At 35.4% G+C, this 18,768-nt stretch overlaps 1 protein-coding gene and 1 pseudogene across 6 annotated transcripts in view; one reads left to right on the forward strand and one right to left on the reverse strand.

Moving 5' to 3' along the window:
* Positions 1-226: 226 nt before the first annotated feature.
* The window catches only part of LOC127247586 (protein RRP6-like 3), a 46,606-nt gene continuing 28,064 nt past the window's right edge, over positions 227-18,768 (forward strand). For 2 of the 6 annotated variants that reach the window (XM_051269502.1, XM_051269503.1), the window contains exons 1-12: positions 227-558; positions 703-953; positions 2,384-2,482; positions 3,307-3,390; positions 3,596-3,682; positions 13,594-13,714; positions 14,306-14,490; positions 14,569-14,613; positions 15,266-15,774; positions 15,851-16,349; positions 16,778-17,367; positions 17,674-17,768. In XM_051269502.1, coding sequence (XP_051125459.1) covers positions 315-558; positions 703-953; positions 2,384-2,482; positions 3,307-3,390; positions 3,596-3,682; positions 13,594-13,714; positions 14,306-14,490; positions 14,569-14,613; positions 15,266-15,774; positions 15,851-16,349; positions 16,778-17,367; positions 17,674-17,740 — 2,781 coding nt within the window. In that variant the 5' untranslated portion in view covers positions 227-314 and the 3' untranslated portion in view covers positions 17,741-17,768. Of the gene's footprint in view, positions 559-702; positions 954-2,383; positions 2,483-3,306; positions 3,391-3,595; positions 3,683-13,593; positions 13,715-14,305; positions 14,491-14,568; positions 14,614-15,265; positions 15,775-15,850; positions 16,350-16,777; positions 17,368-17,642; positions 17,985-18,768 lie in introns of those variants that run through there. The other 4 variants (XM_051269505.1, XM_051269504.1, XM_051269501.1 and 1 more) reach the window with 4 other exon arrangements.
* Positions 6,780-9,282, reverse strand: LOC127247587 (uncharacterized; annotated as a pseudogene).

The raw sequence follows: 18,768 nt of genomic DNA on the forward strand, positions 1-18,768 counted from the left end.
TATAAAAAATTAAAGATTTTTTAGTATTTATATATAATTATAATATAATTAGATATTTTTGACCGAAAAAAAAAAAAAAAAATTCTATTTATTGAGTTGTAACATGCAGTATTTCGTTAGACAAGTGAAGTTGGGCTCACATTCATATAGCGTGTGTTCATAAGGTCCAATTCTATTTATTGTGCTAATTAAGTTGAAAATTGGCCCAAAATTATTTCCGTTGGGTACAGCGAAGTCGTCAATGGTGGTTTTTTACTTTTGGGTGTTCCTGCAGAGAACAATCGAGGAGTTCAGCTTTGCAAGAAGGTTTGGCAATGGCGATGGACAATGACAAGCTCCGGGACTTGGCGCTCGCAATTGCTGCCACTTGTTTCTTCGCTATCGTAATCTCCATTCGTCTCATCAAGCCTTTTTTGATAAACCCCAAGCGGAAGAAGAGGGAGTGTTATTTGAACAAGCAGACCAAACCTCAATCCGCATTCAAGCGAGTGCTGGCGGACAATTCGTATTCGCAGTTCAAGCATCTCAAGTTCGTTACGGAAGAGTTGCCGTCTGATGGTATGAATATCATCCGAAGCCATTTCTATTTCAGCTTTGTTGGAAATTTCAATTAGCAGATTTTTTTTTTTTTTTTTGTGTGTGTGTTATTTGTGTTTGATTGGAGCTTAATCATGTACTCTTTGATTCTAATTTTTGGTTTAGGTGAGTACACAAATTTACATCCGTACAAGGGAGAAATTTCCAAGTTGATGAAGAATCGGAATGTAGGGTTTCTGGAGGTTCTTAATGGTTGTGATAAATGGGGTTTGGAGATGCAGAATTCTTACGTGTGGGTTGATACTGAGTCGGAGTTACGAGAGCTTGTTGAAGTATTGACTAATGAAAGAGTGTTTGCAGTGGATACAGAGCAGCATAGCTTCAGATCCTTCTTAGGTTTCACAGCTCTCATACAGGTTTCCATTATCATTTCCACTGTGTTCAGTGTATTCCGTGTTATGCTTTTCTGCTTGGATGTGGCATGGTATGCAAAGGTGTTAGTTTGTGTAATTTTCATATTACAGTGCATGCATAATTTTTTAGGCAAGAATGTGTCTTTTGAAAATGCTTATGAGGTTTGAGTGCATTTATTATTTAATGAGTGTACTTAGGATAATAACCACCTGCTGTTATTTGGTAATAAAAGCAGTGATGTGGAGCAAGGGTGTGAACCAAAATCGTAGATGGAATTTCGAATTTTGAAATTGGAAAATTTTCAGGAGATATTGAACTTGAGAAGTTAGACTAAATTCATATCCAGTTTCAATAGTTTCAAACTTTTTTTTTGGCGGAACAATTAAAGAAGTTTTCTTGGTTTACTTATTGAAAAAAATAAAAATAGAAATTCGCAATGGACTTCCACAATGTTTTTGGTGCTTATAGAATGAGTTGGTAACGTGTCCAGTGAGTTCGGGTATATGGTGTTTGTGCTTGTTCTGAACATGTTATTGGTATAGGCTTGGCTCGATTCTTATAGGATTCGAGCTAAAATGGTGGCTCAAGCTTGGTTTGTTAAGCTCAACTTCAAGCTCGAGCTTGGCCTACGAGGTTAAACTTGAAATCAAGTTCGACTCGAATTTTATGTATCTTGTATATTTTTCAATAAATAAGTTAATTATGTAATTTTATTCGTATCTTGTTTTCAAATTGCATTAATAAGCGCAAGTTATGATACAAAATTTACATATTATATTAATGTATAAAATGATACAAACATCCAGCCACTAACGAGCTCAATCAAACTACATGCAAGTCAAGCTTGAGCTCGGCTCACTTACAAAATTAATAATTCTCGAGCGTAGGCTTGGCTCATCTAGCTCTGTAAATGAGTCGAGTTGAGTTGTTAACGAGTTGGATCGAGCTTAGCTACAAGCTACCCCATTTGTTTAACTGCTCTACTTCTTCTTCAGGTTGTGCCAAGTGCACCAATTTTTAACAATTTTTAATATTTGATTGGATTGTGTTATTGGGTTAATGGTTTTAAAATTTGTTGTTACATATATGTAAATATATATGTATTCAATTTGATACCACAAATTTTGATTTCTAGAATTCATAAAATCAAATTCATATTGATATCAACAATCTTGAAATAAAAAATTCTAACTAGAGGCCTGAGTTTTCAAATATCCAAATTGCAAATAATTTTTGAAACCAGTTAGTAAATTGGAAATTTATGGAATTTCATTTCCTTAGTGTGGAATGTGTCTTTGGGATAATTTATGTCAATAATTCTTAATCTTTTATGCATACCAAAGGATACATAGCTACGACTGATTATAAATTTATTCCACTTTTGTTTGGTTCAAAGCAAATTTACATGTTTATTTTCTTTGTATCAAATCAGATATCCACTGTAAAGGAAGATTACTTGGTTGACACAATTATGCTGCACGATAAGATGTTACTTCTTAGGCCGGTATTTGCTGATCCAGAAAAATGCAAGGTGATATTGTGCTTATTTCTGTTCAATTTGAATTTGCTTGTTTCTAACGCAGTATATATTTTGAAGTTTTCTAAGTGCCTTTCATTGGAAATGATTAGGAAATCATATTATGAGCTCCTTACAGTATCGTTTATATGTGAACAACTATTTCCATCCAAAACTGTTCTTTTTACTCTCTATAGTCACACTGACTTGGAAAATCATGCGTTGCAATATCATATTATTAATGTCAGGCACATGTTAGACATTTGAAATCTAGCCTTCCCTATCAATTACATTAAGATAACAATCTACTTTATGTAACGTTAATGGAAGATTTTTATTAAGATTGAAAACTTTTTTGGTGTTCTATTTGTTGTTAGAATATTGAACTTTTGTGAAAATTTGGAATCATATAGTGGAGCTCTCTACAACCAAAGGATGACTTGAGTTCTTGAGCACAAGGAAGTGGAGTGCATTCATTGACGTTCTTGATTTCATTTGCTTAAATTTCTTCTTTCAAAGCAACAATCCATCGCTGTATGCATCTAGAGCAGCATTTCAGTTTGGTTCCAACACGGCTGTTGTACATATGCTTATTTTAACACAATTGCAGTGCCATCTGGTTAAGGTTTTACTCAGTAAAGGCACATTATGTTTTTATTATTTCACCTTTTTATCAATGCATTTCAGCATCATGATATATGTAACAAAAACTATATATTTATATATTTTTGTTTCTGTGTTGTAAAGAAATTCATGTCCTGAAATCTTAATTGACTGCATCTAAATCAAACCTATTCTGTTAAAGAGCTCTTATTTTTTAAGTTGTCTTATTGCTATAGGTGTTTCATGGTGCTGATAATGATGTTCTTTGGCTTCAGAGAGACTACCATATTTATGTTGTCAACTTATTTGACACAGCCAAGGTGAATTGATAGATTTGTGTTCCTTCACTTTGTTTAGAGTTTCTAATGCAGAGAAGCCATGGGGTTTCAGGATGAACTAATTCTAGCAGCAGAAATTTCAATAGAAGAGTTATTTCTCCATGATTATGTCATTATACTGTTTTTGGTGGTATATAATGCTATTTATATAATTTATGGCTTTGTTATCTTATTTATTGTATTACAGGCATGCGATGTTTTATCGAAACCACAAAGATCATTGGCATACTTGCTTGAAACTTACTGCAGTGTTTCCACCAATAAACTTTTACAGGTTTGAGCATTAAATCTTACTTTCATTTATCTGTAATCACTGAGTTCTGGTACATGGCATGTCTAATAACTCTCCTGTGGGGGACATGGTGCAGTAGATAAGTTCTATAATTTTCAATTAGAATTAATGAAAAATTAGTTCTTTGAGAATATTCAGTTATTAGTTATACTTATACCCCATGGAAGCATATAAGTTGGGTGTCTACTTATTGCATGATTTATGATTGTATTCCATCAATGCAAAAGGTCCTTGGTATTTATTTTGTTACATATAAGGGGGCTCTTCGAAGGATTAGGTCGGATAAAACCTAATATCATATTTACTTTAATGTGCTCGGGTCCGAGATAATCGCAGGCCCGATACACTAATATTTATAGGATTATTAATCTAATCCAATACCCTAATATTATTTAATACAACCTAATAAAATTATTAAACTACCCTTAGTCTTAGTTCTTTTTCTTGCCCTATCCATTCCATTTTCTTCGCTCTCGCGGTAATTCATCAACTATATATGCAAGTATTGAACATATTTTATTATTTATTTATTTATTTTGTAACGAAGTATTGAACATATGTGAATGTACGAAAATATGAATGACTTGCACTTTAGTAATATAAGTTTGATGAGTGTTTGTAATAACTTATTTGATAAAAATTATAGTGAAATAAATATTAGACTTATTTTATATGAATATAATAATTAATTTTTTGTTTAATGTTTATTTAAAATTTATTTTGAATTCATTTGAAAAGTAACTGTATATATATTTTTATCTTAATCAACTAAATATAAAATGATAAGAATGAGAAATATTGCCAAAAAATAATTTATAATTTTGAAGATAAAATTAAATATATTTAATTTATAATGAAAAAACATCCTATCAAATTATACACGTATCATAATGATATCAATTAAAAATAATAGTGGATTATTATATATTATGTTGTTAGAAAAAAAAAATGCATAGGAAGAATATCGCTGATTATTTTATTATTTTCGTCAAAAGAAAAAATGATTTTACAATATACAAAACCGTAATATATTAAAACTATACAAAATACCTAAACTACCTTCATACTATTATAAATACAAAAATACCCTTATACATAATACATCTAACACTCCCCTCTAACTGGAGAATATAAATCGTATGATCCAAGTTTGTCACATAAAAATTTAATTCGAGGGCCTCTAAGAGATTTGGTAAGAATGTCTGCAAGTTGCTCATTCGAAGCAACATGGTGAGTGGCGATGCATCCAGATAATACCTTCTCCCGAATAAAATGACAATCAATCTCTATATGTTTAGTCATTTCATGAAACACCGGATTAGACGCAATATGCAAGGCAGCTTGATTGTCACAAAAGAGTTTCATTTCTGAAACTTCCACTATCTTGAGCTTATGAAGAAGTTGTTTTACCCAAATAAGTTCACATGTCGCTAATGCCATGGCTCGATATTCTGCCTCTGCACTTAAGTGAGCAACAACATTCTGTTTCTTACTTTACTATGAGATAAGGTTAGCTCCCACAAATATGCAATATCCCGAAGTAGAGCGTCTATCAACTAGGGATCCTGCCCAATCAGCATCCGAGTAGCCAATTACTTCAGTGTGACCTTGATTGGTGTACAATAATCCTCTACCAGGAGACCCTTTGATGTACTTCAAGATTCAAATGGTAGCATCTAAGTGACTATCGCATGGAGATTGAAGAAATTGACTCACAACACTTATAGCAAAAGAAATATCAGGTCGAGTAAGTGTGAAATAGTTAAGCTTACCAACCATTCTACGATATCTTTCTGCGTCAGCTAATGGCTCCCCTTTGTCCCGGAAGAAGCTTCAAATTTGGATCCATGGGAAAGTCTACTGGCTTGCAGTCAGATAAACCAGTTTCTTCAAGAATATCCAATGCGTACTTCCATTGTGAAAGAACAATACAATCACGTGATTGAGCAATCTCAATACCAAGAAAGTACTTCAATGGTCCCATATCCTAGTTTGAAAATGCTTAAATAGATGTTGCTTTACCTGAGTGGCCTCTTCTTTATCATTTCTGGTGATAACAATATCATCAACGTACACAAGAAGGTATAAACATTTACCACTCGATGTGTGCTTATAAAAGGCAGAATGGTCTAATGCGCTTCGGATCATGCCAAACTCCTGTATAACACTGCCAAATCGACCAAACCAAGCACGCGGAGATTGTTTCAATCTATAAAGTGAACGGCGTAGTTTGCAAACAAAAGCAGACTCCCCTTGAGCAACAAATCCAGGTGGTTGCTCCATATAAATTACCTCGTGAAGTTTGCCATGTAGAAATGCATTCTTAATATCAAGCTGATGAAGAGGCCAGGAATGCATAGCAGCCAAAGCAATAAAAAGACGGATCGAAGACATTTTGGCAACATGTGAGAAGGTTTCAGTATAATCCTCACCAAAGACCTGTGTGAAGCCCTTAGCCACCAAAGTGGCCTTGAGACGAGCAACTTGAGCATCTGCATCAACCTTAACTGCATAAACCCAACGACAAGCCACGAGAGACTTACCTAAAGGCAAAGGTACCAAGTCTCAAGTACCATTAGCATGCAAAGCAGCCATTTCATCTACCATTGCCTGTCGCCAATCTGGGTGAGAAAGAGCTTCACGAAGGGATTTAGGAAGGGAGATGGAAGATAAGTTTGACACAAAGGTATAGTATGTGGGAGACAAACGATGAAAACTTAGAAAATTGTAAATGGGATGAGGATTACGAGAAGAACGAGTACCTCGTCGTAACGGTGCAGGATCCGGCAGAATAGGAGCCGCAGGAGAAGAAGACAATGGCAAGTCTTGAGAGCCAGGACACTCGATAGACGCTGGAGGAACATGAGCGGTAGAACAATCGGAAGAGAGCACTTGCGAGCGAGGACGACGACTATAAACTTGAAGAGGTGGACGCGAAAGAAGAGGAGAAAAGAAAGGAATAGGTAACACATGGCTGACAGACGGGATTAAAGATGACGGAGAGAAATAAGGTGTGGACTCAAAAAAGGTAACATGAGCTGAAAAGTAATACCTACGAGTATCAGGAGAGAAACACTTATAACCCTTTTTAACTCTAGAATAGCTAAGGAAAACACACTTCAGCGCACGTAGAGCTAACTTATCCCGACCCAAGGAGTGATCATGCACAAATACAGTACATCCAAAGACACGAAGGGGTAAATGATATAAAGGATCTTGAGGGAACAATATCTGGTGGGGAATTTTATTCTGGAGAACCGAGGACGGCATGCGGTTGATAAGATAGCAGGCAGTAAGAACAACATCAGTCCAAAACCGGAAAGGAACATGATGATGCACAAGCAAAGTACGAGCAGTCTCAATTAGGTGGCAATTTTTGCGTTCAGCCAACCCATTTTGTTGAGGAGTATAGGCACAAGAGGATTGATGTAAAATACCATGAGATGACATAAACTGAGTCATAGGAGTAGAGAAGTATTCAGTAGCATTATTCGTCCGAAGTATTTTAAGGGAGACACCAAACTGATTTTGAATTTCAGCATAAAATGTTTCAAAGACAGAAAATAATTCGGAACGAGTTTTCATCAAATAAAACCAAGTACATCTTTAGAAATCATCAACAAAGGTAACAAAGTACTGAAACCCAAATACAGAAGTAGTTCGACATGGACCCTATATGAACTAAAGCAAAAGGCATATCAACCCTATTATTAACTTGCTGGGGAAACGAAACATGAGTTTGTTTTCCTAGCTGACACGACTCACAGGACAATGAAGATAAACTAGAAAGACTTGGAACAAGCCGATGCAACTTAGAGTGACTCGGATGACCCAGCCGGTGGTGTAGAAGTTGAGGAGAACTGGCAGTGGAACATGCAATTGGGAGTGAAGGTGGTGGAGGGTGGTCAAGGTGGTACAATCCATGGAGCTCAAGTCCTTTGCCAATCGTCCTCCCGTTCTGCGGTCCTGAATAGAGAATGAATCAGAGTTAAATGTTATTGAGCAGTGCAAAGTCTTGGTTAATTGACTAACATAAACAAGATTAAATGGACAATGAGGAACAAAAAGAACGGAGGATAAGGGAACACATTGCAATGGTTGAGCATCACCGATAGCCTTAACAGAAACTCGTGACCCATCAGCTAAAGTAATATCAGATAATGAGGTAGACTTATGAAATTCGGAAAACAATTTTGGATTACCAGATAGGTGATGAGAAGCGCCAGAATCAAGGACCCATGGTCCAAGAGAGGTACCAGTGTGAGCGACAGGGGCAACGGGTGAATGAGATGACTGCTTTGAAGCTTTGTATGCAAGATACTCCTCATAGTCTGAACCAGTTAAAGGCCCGATAACTGAGGGGTTTCAACCTGGGAACAACAGCCCGAGGTGGCCGGCCATGCAATTTAAAACATTTATCACGAGTATGGCTCCACATGTTGCAATAAGTGCAGCGTGGACGAGAGGTCCCACGAGAGCTCCCATGAGGACTATGATCACCTCGCATATGTGAAGAAGGTGAAGCTAGTAGAGCAGACTTGTCTCAAGAATCAATAATCGGATGTGCCACAGAGGAGACACATAATAAGCGAGAATAAACATCATCAAAAGTCGGAACTGTTAAGCTGGAAAGGAGTTGATCATGAACCGGACTCAAATCTGGACCAAGACCAACTAGTGCACACACCATATAGAATGTATCACGCTGAGCAAGCTCCTCCGCAGCCGTTTTCCCTGGAGGTAAAACTGAATTGAGTTCAACTTTGATAGATGAAAGTTTACCGAGATACTATGGAATTGTCAATCCGGGTTGACGAAGATTGACCAAATTAGATACCACGCTGTAGAGGCGCTGAATATCATTGGTATATAATGTCTCCAGAGATCATAACAGTTTGTAAAATTGGTAAAAATTGGATGAAGGCTTGGATCAATAGATTGCCAAAGCAAATTGCATAATAAAGCATCAGCCTTAAGCCATGCAGCTTTCTCAGTGTCAGCAAACCTTGACCCATACACCACATTTGGACAGCTTTAAACCAAGAGTCATAGTTAGAACCTCCAACCAATCGTTCTGTAGCAATAGCCGGGGTTGGAGAAAGAACACCCGTAAAAGAAGCAGACATGGTTGAATAGTGAATTGAAGAGAAATCTAAGCCACAACTTAATAACAATCCAACCTAGGAGGAGAAATCAGAACAACCTTGACAGACAGCAGACCGAAGGAAAGAAGAGAGGACAACGTAGCGGGCGGCAGTCGGCGCGGAGGCGGGCGACGCGGCGGGGTAGGGTGGATGACGGGATCACAGTGACTGTGATACCATGAAGAATATCGCTGTTTATTTTATTATTTTCGCCAAACGAAAAAATGATTTTACAATATACAAAACTCTAATATATGAAAACTATACAAAATACTTAAACTGCCCTCGTACTATTATAAATACAAAAATACCCCTATACATAATATATCTAACAGTATAAAACAAATTATATATTCCCTCCGTCCCGGATACCATATCCACTTTACTGTTGACACGAGGATTTAGGAAATGTATAATTAGTAAACAATTAAAAATGTATTAGTGAAAATAATTATAGATTAAAATTAAGATAACTCATTACTCTAATTAAAATTAAAAAAATTCTAAATTAAAAAATTTAAAATAAGATTAAAGTGTATAATTTTTTTTCAAAAAAAGAAAGTGACAAAATAAGTGGGACAAACGAAAATGAAAGATGGACATGGTAAGTGGGACGGATGAAGTAATTTATAATATGATTATGAAGGGTATTTTGGGTAAAAAAATTAATCATGTCATGTTATCTAACAAAATAAACATAATATAATTTTATCTATTGTTTAATCTATCAAAGTAATATTATACTCCCTCCGTCCTAAACACCGTGCAACATTTGTGTTTGGTATGGGAATTTACGTGGAGAGTATTAAGTATGGTAATTTGAGATAATTTGGATATTAAGTGATGTGATTGGAGAGAGAAATGATTATTTATTTTTTTGTTTGAGTGATGTGATGAGATAAAGTGAAGTGTATATTAATATATGTATATAAATATTACTCCCTCCGTCCCAAACAAGGTGCAACATTTGCTTTTGGCACGGGTTTTTAGGTGGGTAGTATTAAATATGACAATTTAGAAATTAGGTGATGTGATAGAGAGAGAAATATATATTTATTTTTTTTATTTGAACGATGTGAGGGGATAAAGTGTGAGGTATAGATTAAGTATAATTAATTATTTCCTATTTTGGAAATGTTGCAGGATGTTTGGGACATACCAAAAAGGAAATGTTGCAGGGTGTTTGGGACGGAGGGAGTATTAATTATTTTTTAAATTTAGAAATGTTGCAGTGAGTTTGGGACAAACAAAAAAGGAGATGTTGTAGGGTGTTTAGGACGGAGGGTGTATTAATTATTTCTAAATTTGAAAATGTTACAGTGAGTTTGGGACAAACAAAAAAGAAAATGTTGTAGCGTGTTTGGAACGGACGGAGTATTAATTAATCATTTGATTATTTAATTTATTTAATTAATCCTTAGTACTATAATGCAATCCTTTGAAGTAAACGCCCCAATAGAGTAAAAAGATTAGTGAGGAGTCAATGCTAGATTAATGTGTTATAGTAGTACATAGAATTAGTGTTCATTAATATTGTGTAATCTCAGTTAAGGATAATCTGAACACAATTCATCTTTCACTCTTCCAATTTTAACATAGTATGAAAGCAGAAGATTATGCTCCAACCTACATGCAGTCTTGTTTCTTCATTTTCAATTAATCTTTCTTTATGCTCATATTTGAACAGAAAAATAAAAATGAAGAAAGGAGAGATATTCTGTCGAAAAATATTGTTCTTTTTTTTTTCCATACAGGGATAGACATTTTTATACAAAAATTCCTAGTAAAAATAAAAGGAAATTATCCTCTATCTTATCCCATGAATTATAGAATCTCTAGTTGTACAAAGGAAACAAGACCAACTGACCAACAAAATATTTGTTTCCTAAATATAGATTGCTTTACATATTTTCCCACACTCCCCCTTAAGCTGTTGAATAGGTATTTTCCATTCTCAGCTTAGGTACAATAATTTGAAACATTGAGCTATTCAATCATTTTGTTAAATTATCTACTAGTTGACCAATTGTTGATACTTAGGGTGTGCAAATAAATATGTTGTCCAGCTTCTCTTTGATAAAATGTCTATCTATCTTGATATGTTTTGTTCGGTCATATTGCACCGGATTGTGAACTATGCTGAATGCAGACTCGTTGCAGTAGAGTCTCATAGGCCCTACCCCACTTTGTTTGTTGCTCCTCCATGTCACAAGATTTTCCCCAAGAAAGGTGCAATATCTATATGTTGACCTTCTATCAATGTAGACCCAACATAGTCTGCATAAGTATACTTTAGTATCAAACCTCCATTTCTTTTGAATAAAATACCTTTTCTTGGTATCCCTTTAAGGTACTGAAGTACTCTGTGGGCTGCAGACGAGCCCTTTTCGAGTTGTGCATAAACTGGCTGATTACATTTGCTGCAAATGCTATATCTGTTTGTGTGTGGGAGAGATAAAATGAGTCTCCTTATCAGTCACTAGTACATCTCTCGGTCTACTGCAGCATCACCTTCAGCTACCCCAAGCTTGATTCGGGCCCATAGGTGGCCATTGGTTTGCTTGTTGTCATGCTGTCTTCAATGAGGTTCTCCCCCTAAAGATAAGATGTAGTAAAATAAGATTCATTCTCATTGAATGTGACATCCATTGAGATAATTTCTTGGATGGAGAATGGACACTTGTATCCTTTTGAGTGGAAGAGTATCCCACAAAGATACATTTTTGAGCTCTAGGATCCATTTGGACGATGAACATGAACAAAAGACACACAACCCCAGCCCTAAAGCCTATTTCTAAACTCGGTTTTGAAACCCTAAACCATCGTGAAAACCTCATCCTCTTCCGTTGAAAGGTGAAGAATCGCAAAATTTATCCATAAAAAAAGAAGGTAAAAGAGAAAAGAAGCTTTCAACAGTTCCGACCAAAAAATGAACGAAATACCCACCGGAAATCGAATAAAAAACCAACGGGATGGATCGGATTGAGGTATTAAGACTGAGATCGCAACGGATGGAGGAATGAAATTTAGGGTTCGAATGGTAGGTTAGAGAGATAGTAAATGGGGTGTGGGATAAGATAGTAAATAAAGTGGGTAGGGTAAGTGAGATAATAAGTGAGGTAGGTCAGCGTATAAATGATTAGTTTTAAATTGTGTTTTAGTTATTGTAATTATTGGTTTTAAGGTAGTGGTATATACGTAATTTTGATTACAAAGTAAGAGAAAAAATAAGATAATTGTATAAGATTTTTACTATATAAGGAAACAAGAACAAATTTAGGAGACCGACAAATATGATAAGTGATCACATTTTTTTTTTTGGAGCCGTAGGGTTATGAATTGAGATAGATTGATTACAGTTCTTGTGAAATATAGTTATGCAAATTCTATAGCCTGTACTTCCTCGTATCATAGTTTTCAATAGCGCGCTATAGAGGCGCAATAGCGGCATAGCGTAGCGGAAAGGCACTTTACTGCTACGGCCGCTCCGCAATTCCGCGTTTACGCAATAGTGGTGTAGCGGCGTTACGCTATTCCGCTATTGTAGCTTATTGAATTATTTTTTAACACGTAAATAATTGAAATCCAACTTTAACTTATAAAAGTACTTTTTTATTATAATATAGACAAAAAAAATATTTATCTTAAATCTTAACTAAATTTTTAGATTCATTCCAAGAAAAGAAACAAATTAAAAAGCCAAAAATTGCAAGATTTGACTTATAGCAATGATGTGATTGGTCTTATTGTTTTGAATGATTCCAATGAGTGGTTAATTGAAGAAGTTATTGATGCCAATAGGTCTGCTATCTACACTAAGATACAAACATAAATACATCAATGAGAAAAAAAGCTATAGGTACTTCTAGCTCTAAAAAGGAAAATGATATTATATACAGTGATGAACATATAATTGAATAAATGGATGAGAATGAAGAAGAGGAGGAAGAATATATAGACAAAAATAATTAAGCGGAAGAAATTTTTTTATCAAATTTTGATTTGATTAGCTTTGATATATATCTATCACACAATAGTGATCTAATTATTTTTGTTTATATAACTATCTAATAGTTATGATCATATATATATATATTGGCATTTTATTGGTTTGAGTGATAATTCTAAGATTAATTTATAGGTTTTTCTTATGTATTTTTGTTATAATTTCGTATAATAATAATTTATATATATTCTTAAATATTTAAATAGCAGTCATACCGCTATCCCGCTAAAGCATTTTAGATGTTGACCGCTACGCACCGCTATTCGTGATTGACAACTATGCCTCGTATAGAACCTCAAATCATTTGAGATTTGAGTCAATTATGAAAACAAGGGAATGATATATAGCCTATAAGTCCCAATAAAATAAAATAGAAATAAAAATTATAGGTTGTGCAATTTGGCTTTAGTTTAATTCAGCTCAGCTAGGAAGTGGACTGGGTTTTGCTTTTGGCAATTTGAATTCTCTCGTTGGCCTGAACATGCTTAGTTCAGCTCAGTTGGGAAGTGGACTGGCTTCAGCGTTTGGTGTTTTGTGTCTTCCCCTCCCCCCATAGGCTTTGTTTTTCTTTCAGAACTCATCTCAACTGTGAATTACAGTTCCATATCTTTGAAATTTTGACATTGATTGTGTCAGTTGATCGAGAAGTTCAGTTCCCCATTTTTGTAATTTTCTTCTTATTAAATTGCAATTAGAGAAGACACTTGGATGATCTTAGTATGACTTGAAACACTACTTCACAGAGAGAAGACTGGAGACAACGCCCCTTGCCTGAGGAAATGATACAATATGCTCGAATTGATGCACACTATTTGTTGTACATTGCATATTGTCTATGTCAGGAGCTCATGGAGAAAAAAGATGGTAAGCTTGCCGTGGTTATGCATCTTAGAATTAGCCTTTGGCTTGCTATTAATAACATGCTATATAATGAAGCAATTTTCTTATATACTATATATCATTAATTATGTTAATACTAGTCCCTTAACTATGTCTAATTGCTAAAATTCATGAAAGATCACAATGCCAATCAAAAGTGCAAGCTTTGTGTTTTTGTTTGTGTCAATAGTTTGAAGTGCAATTTTTACTTACATGCATTGCTTGAGAGTGAATGTACAATGAATGGATTTTTGTTATTATTTATTTTTGGCTTCATCTCCTAGATTTGTAGGATGAAATCGAGTTGGGGAAACTTTAACTCTCTAGATTGGTTATTATTTTCTAAAATATGTAGCAGTTTGTGCATGTTCAATTGCACATGCTATTTTTCTTTAGAAATGATCCATTATATAACTGCAAAAAGGAAATCGAAGAAAGCATGTGATCGTAAATGTATTATGACATGGGAGAATTTGCATTATTAAGTCAGCTGAATTACACGCATTACTTAACTTGTCTTTTTCTATTTTTCAACTTTTTTTACTGCCAAATTTCTGAAGAAAATAAGTGCATCAGAAAATTCACCCCCTGGTGACAAATTGCATTTTCTTCTCGAGGCTAGTCGACGCTCCAATGCAACATGTTTGCAGCTTTATGCAAAAGAAATTGAAGCCTGTCCAGGAGAACTAGCTGCATCATCTATAATTTCTCGATGCTTGAATGATCAGGGGAATATATCGTCGAACTTTTCTGACACAAAGGTATATTGTTACTGGAGCTTCTATACATATCAAGACTGCCATGGATCGCATGATACTCATGCTGAACTTTTCTGTCAGTTCCAGGAACTTGTGAGGCGACTCTGCTTATGGAGGGATATAACGGTCAGTGTGAAAATGTCTCTCTTATGATTTTTCATTAATGTGTGTGGAGGGAGGGGCTAATGAACATGATTTATGGAGAAGTAGATTGAATGAATGCTTGGCTATATTAACAGTACAAAAAGTCTAAGCGTGTCTGAAGTTTGATTTAAATATGAAATTCCAACTGTATAATATATTAATGGAAATTAGACACTTCATTTTTTCCATCTATGATCAGGCACTTCTACACTGTGCACTCTTGCTTCACCACCAATGTCTTTTTCGATCATAGTTCAATTGCCTAAACTGCCACTCTCACTACTGCCATTCACTACTTGCCAACTTTATGACTCATTTCAGCTCCCTAAACAGCTTTTGTTCATATCTTGAGTAAACAGATTCACAAGTAAGCAGCTAAAGTTAATTTTGTCTTTCTAAGGAAACACACTTGTTTACTCACACTGACACAAACACGTACCTTTGTTTGTTGTCATTGGAAAATGGCTGCTTTGTGCTTCTGTGTGTCTAAGGAACTACTTGAATAGATTTGTAGATAGATATTTCTGCAGTCATTTCTAAAAGTCATGCTTACCATCTATTTTCCTGTACCATAACAAAGTTGAAGTACTATGTCTGCATTGTGCACTAACTTGGTTGAATGACATTGTTTTAGGCTCGTCTCCACGATGAGAGCTTGAGGTTTGTTTTATCAGATAATGCGATCATTGCACTGGCAGCTAAGGTTCCAGCTAACGAAACAGATATCTTCAGTCTTATATCCAAAGCTGACCAAGATGTGGAATTTACTGTCCTTGTTCCTTCTCAATCTCCATCCCCTGTAATTTTCTGTCATTTAGAAGATCTTCAATGCTTGCTTCAAGCAAATACCGACAACTCAGATAATATATTTGAGCATTTCATTGAGCAACACTTAAGTCCAGCTGGTAGTTGTCCTCTCTCTGCATTCAATTACAATTTGCTGTCTAAAACTAACTTCCGATTAACCAATAAATCAACATCGAATCGCAATGGATTTCGAGCTTCAAAACACATCACAAAGAAGGCCTCCCGAGATCTATTTGTTAAAAAGTTTTCATGCAAATCCCCGGTTTACCACAACTGCAAGATCTATGCAAATGATGGTCGATTATTGTGTTACTGTGATCGCAGGAAGCTTGAATGGTAGATATCTATTTATTAGAGGATCTAGACTATAGCTCTCTACACATGTCAAAGGTGTTAAATCTATTATTTTCAGGTATATCAATCGGAATCTTGCAAAACTTGTGGAGGAGGATCCTCCTTCCATCATGCTGCTTTTTGAACCGAAAGGTCGCCCGGAAGATGAGGACAATGATTTCTACATTCAGAGTAAGAAAAATATTTGTGTTGGTTGTGGCGAAGGCAAACACTACTTACGGTACAGAATTATACCCTCATGCTACCGAATGCACTTTCCTGAGCATATGAAAAGCCATCGTTCCCATGATATTGTACTTTTATGTGTGGATTGTCATGAAATTGCTCACGCTGCTGCTGAAAAGTACAAAAGACAAATAGCTGATGAATTTGGAATACCATTATTTGTTCGCAAAGTAGTTGACTCATCTAAGTCACAAGAAGTACCTGCATCTTCTTTGCTTGTTACATCCTCTGAGGAGAATGGTGTATCTCCTTTACAGTTACGCACTGCTGCTATGGCACTGCTGCGGCATGGACCACAAATGCCAGCCCAACGACATAAAGAATTAATGCAGGTATAGAAATGCATGGTTATGGCAGTTTTCAAATTTGATTGTGTAGTTGAAATGCCTTTATGTTTGGACATCAAGTGTTATATGTTATGATTTTATATCAACTATGCTCAACTCTTGTAGACTACTCTATGATTTGTCAAGAAACCTATATTGATTTTTTAATGGGTAGAGTTTGGCAATGAATGATACAACATAGATAGATAGGTTAGTATGTATATTGTTGGTATATTCAAAACTATTCTTCAGGGTTATTTTTTGGTTTTCATATTTAGCAGGAATAGATATATGTATATATATCCCTTTTCATGTATGTCTCATTTTACACCCCCTGTTGACTTCCATGGAACCTTCTTGTATACATTTCTTCAAAACACAGGATTATCCTTTTTTCGTATGTGCCATTTCTCAAAAGTTATAGTTTTGTATAGGTCGTCAAGGCATACTATGGAGGAAGGGAAATATTGAATGAAGATCTAGAAAGAGCTTTGGTGGTTGGAATGAGTCCTCACGAGAGGAAACGATTCGAGAAAAAGAGAGGTTATACATTTAAACATTTCACTCGAGGTATCATTCAAAATCACGGGAAAGGAAACAACATCAACAATAAGGCACCCATCTCTATCGAAAATGTGCTACAGGAAGATTGTGAGGGCATTTCAAAGGAAGAGTGTATGGGAGTGAATCTTCTACCTTTGTCTTCTGGTTCTGAAGCCAATGCTGCAAAATATACTGGTGGGGATGATGATTTTAGGGAAGATTTAAAGATACCAAATGGTGATGTTTCTACAAGTGAAAACTTATCAAACGGAACTGCTCCAGTGCATGTTAGAGATACTTTACTTAAGCATGAGAAGCTGTCTTTGTTAGGACATGGACCACATGGGAAACAGGTAGTCGAACATCTGCTGAAGGAGTACGGGGAAGATGGGATTCGCGAATTTTGTCAGAGGTGGAGACAAGTTTTTGTTGAAGCTCTTCACCCTCGATTCTTGCCTGGTGGATGGGATGTGATGCACAGGTACGCCTGAGTTTATCATAAGACAATATAGTGTACATTACTGATTAACCCTGATGAACTAGGGCATGTTCAAAGCAATTGTTTCTTAAGATGGTATCTTGTTTTCGAAAAATACGAGAATATTGTAGTTATATGTTTTATAGTTTCTTTGTCCTTTGTATTGGTATATAGTTGCATGCATTGTTACTAGTTTTGCCTTTGTTTGTTACAAAATGAACGTACATACATACATGCTTGCTATATGAGCCTAATTTGCGTTTTACTTTGTTGTAAAGGATTTGATGTTTGCGACACTGTTTTTGCCAGTGGTAAAAGAGATTTTGGCGAATTCAGCGTCTACAAACCTGGGAAGAAAGCAGCTTTGATGACCTGACCTGAGGCTTGTCCTAGTCCTCCTTCAGGTTAGAACTATATTTATGAAATTAATTATCCTGTTTTGGCAGATAATTCGTAAGAGATCAGACATACATACATATATATATATATATATTTAGTTTACTAGCTCGCTCCTTGTACCATTTATGACCACCCCAAAATCAAGAAAGTGCAAGTGCACACATGAGACTCGATTTCATCTTTTAATTTTGTTGATTAGACAAACTAATATTTTATCTAATGTGTTGCTTGATCGAATCCTAACCCCGTCCAATAGCTGACATATTCAAGTTTCTGGACAGCCATCCCCCATCCCCCATCCCCCTTTTAAGGCCGATTGAGTTGCCTAAGAAAACATCTCCAATCTCAAATACACCCGTAAGACTTTTTTTATTATTATAAATGTTGTTATAAAATGCAATATATACACATTAAAACAATATATATCTTACTCACTAACAACAAAATATTAATTTTTATATTAACAACATAATTTTTGGTACTTAAAATAAACACATTCATCCAAAATCACTAAGGAAACAAACTTAAAAATTCCCTCAATTCCGAGACAGATGATGCGTTTTTTAGTTAGTGTCTTTTTATATAATTAGTTTATGTAATAAAAATATGTGCTATTTTTATATTTTAGATGAGCCGGTGCCAGACTATTCGAGCTTGAATATATATTAAATTGATTGAATAGACTATTCATGTCATTAATGTGTATAGTTTTTTTCGAAAGTCCTATTGAAAGAACTCTATAGTTGAACGGATGGCTGACCTTGAAAGTCTCTCAAGATGGATGATATTATTACTCATAATGTAGTTAAAGATTGATCACCATAATTTATGCCTATAAATAGGCACTTGTAATTCGAGATGGCGTGCCCGGGCCCCAAGAGATTGGGCCGTGCTTGGCCCGGGGTGTGTTTGTTTGGGGGTTTGAATTTTGAGTTGGGATTTGAATAGTAAAAATTTTGAATTTGAATAGTGATATGATGTGAAATAAATAGGTGTTGATGTGAT

The sequence above is a fragment of the Andrographis paniculata genome, unplaced genomic scaffold (genome assembly GCF_009805555.1).
Source record: "Andrographis paniculata isolate CXL003 unplaced genomic scaffold, ASM980555v1 Contig32END, whole genome shotgun sequence".
Classification (NCBI taxonomy): Eukaryota; Viridiplantae; Streptophyta; class Magnoliopsida; order Lamiales; family Acanthaceae; genus Andrographis; species Andrographis paniculata.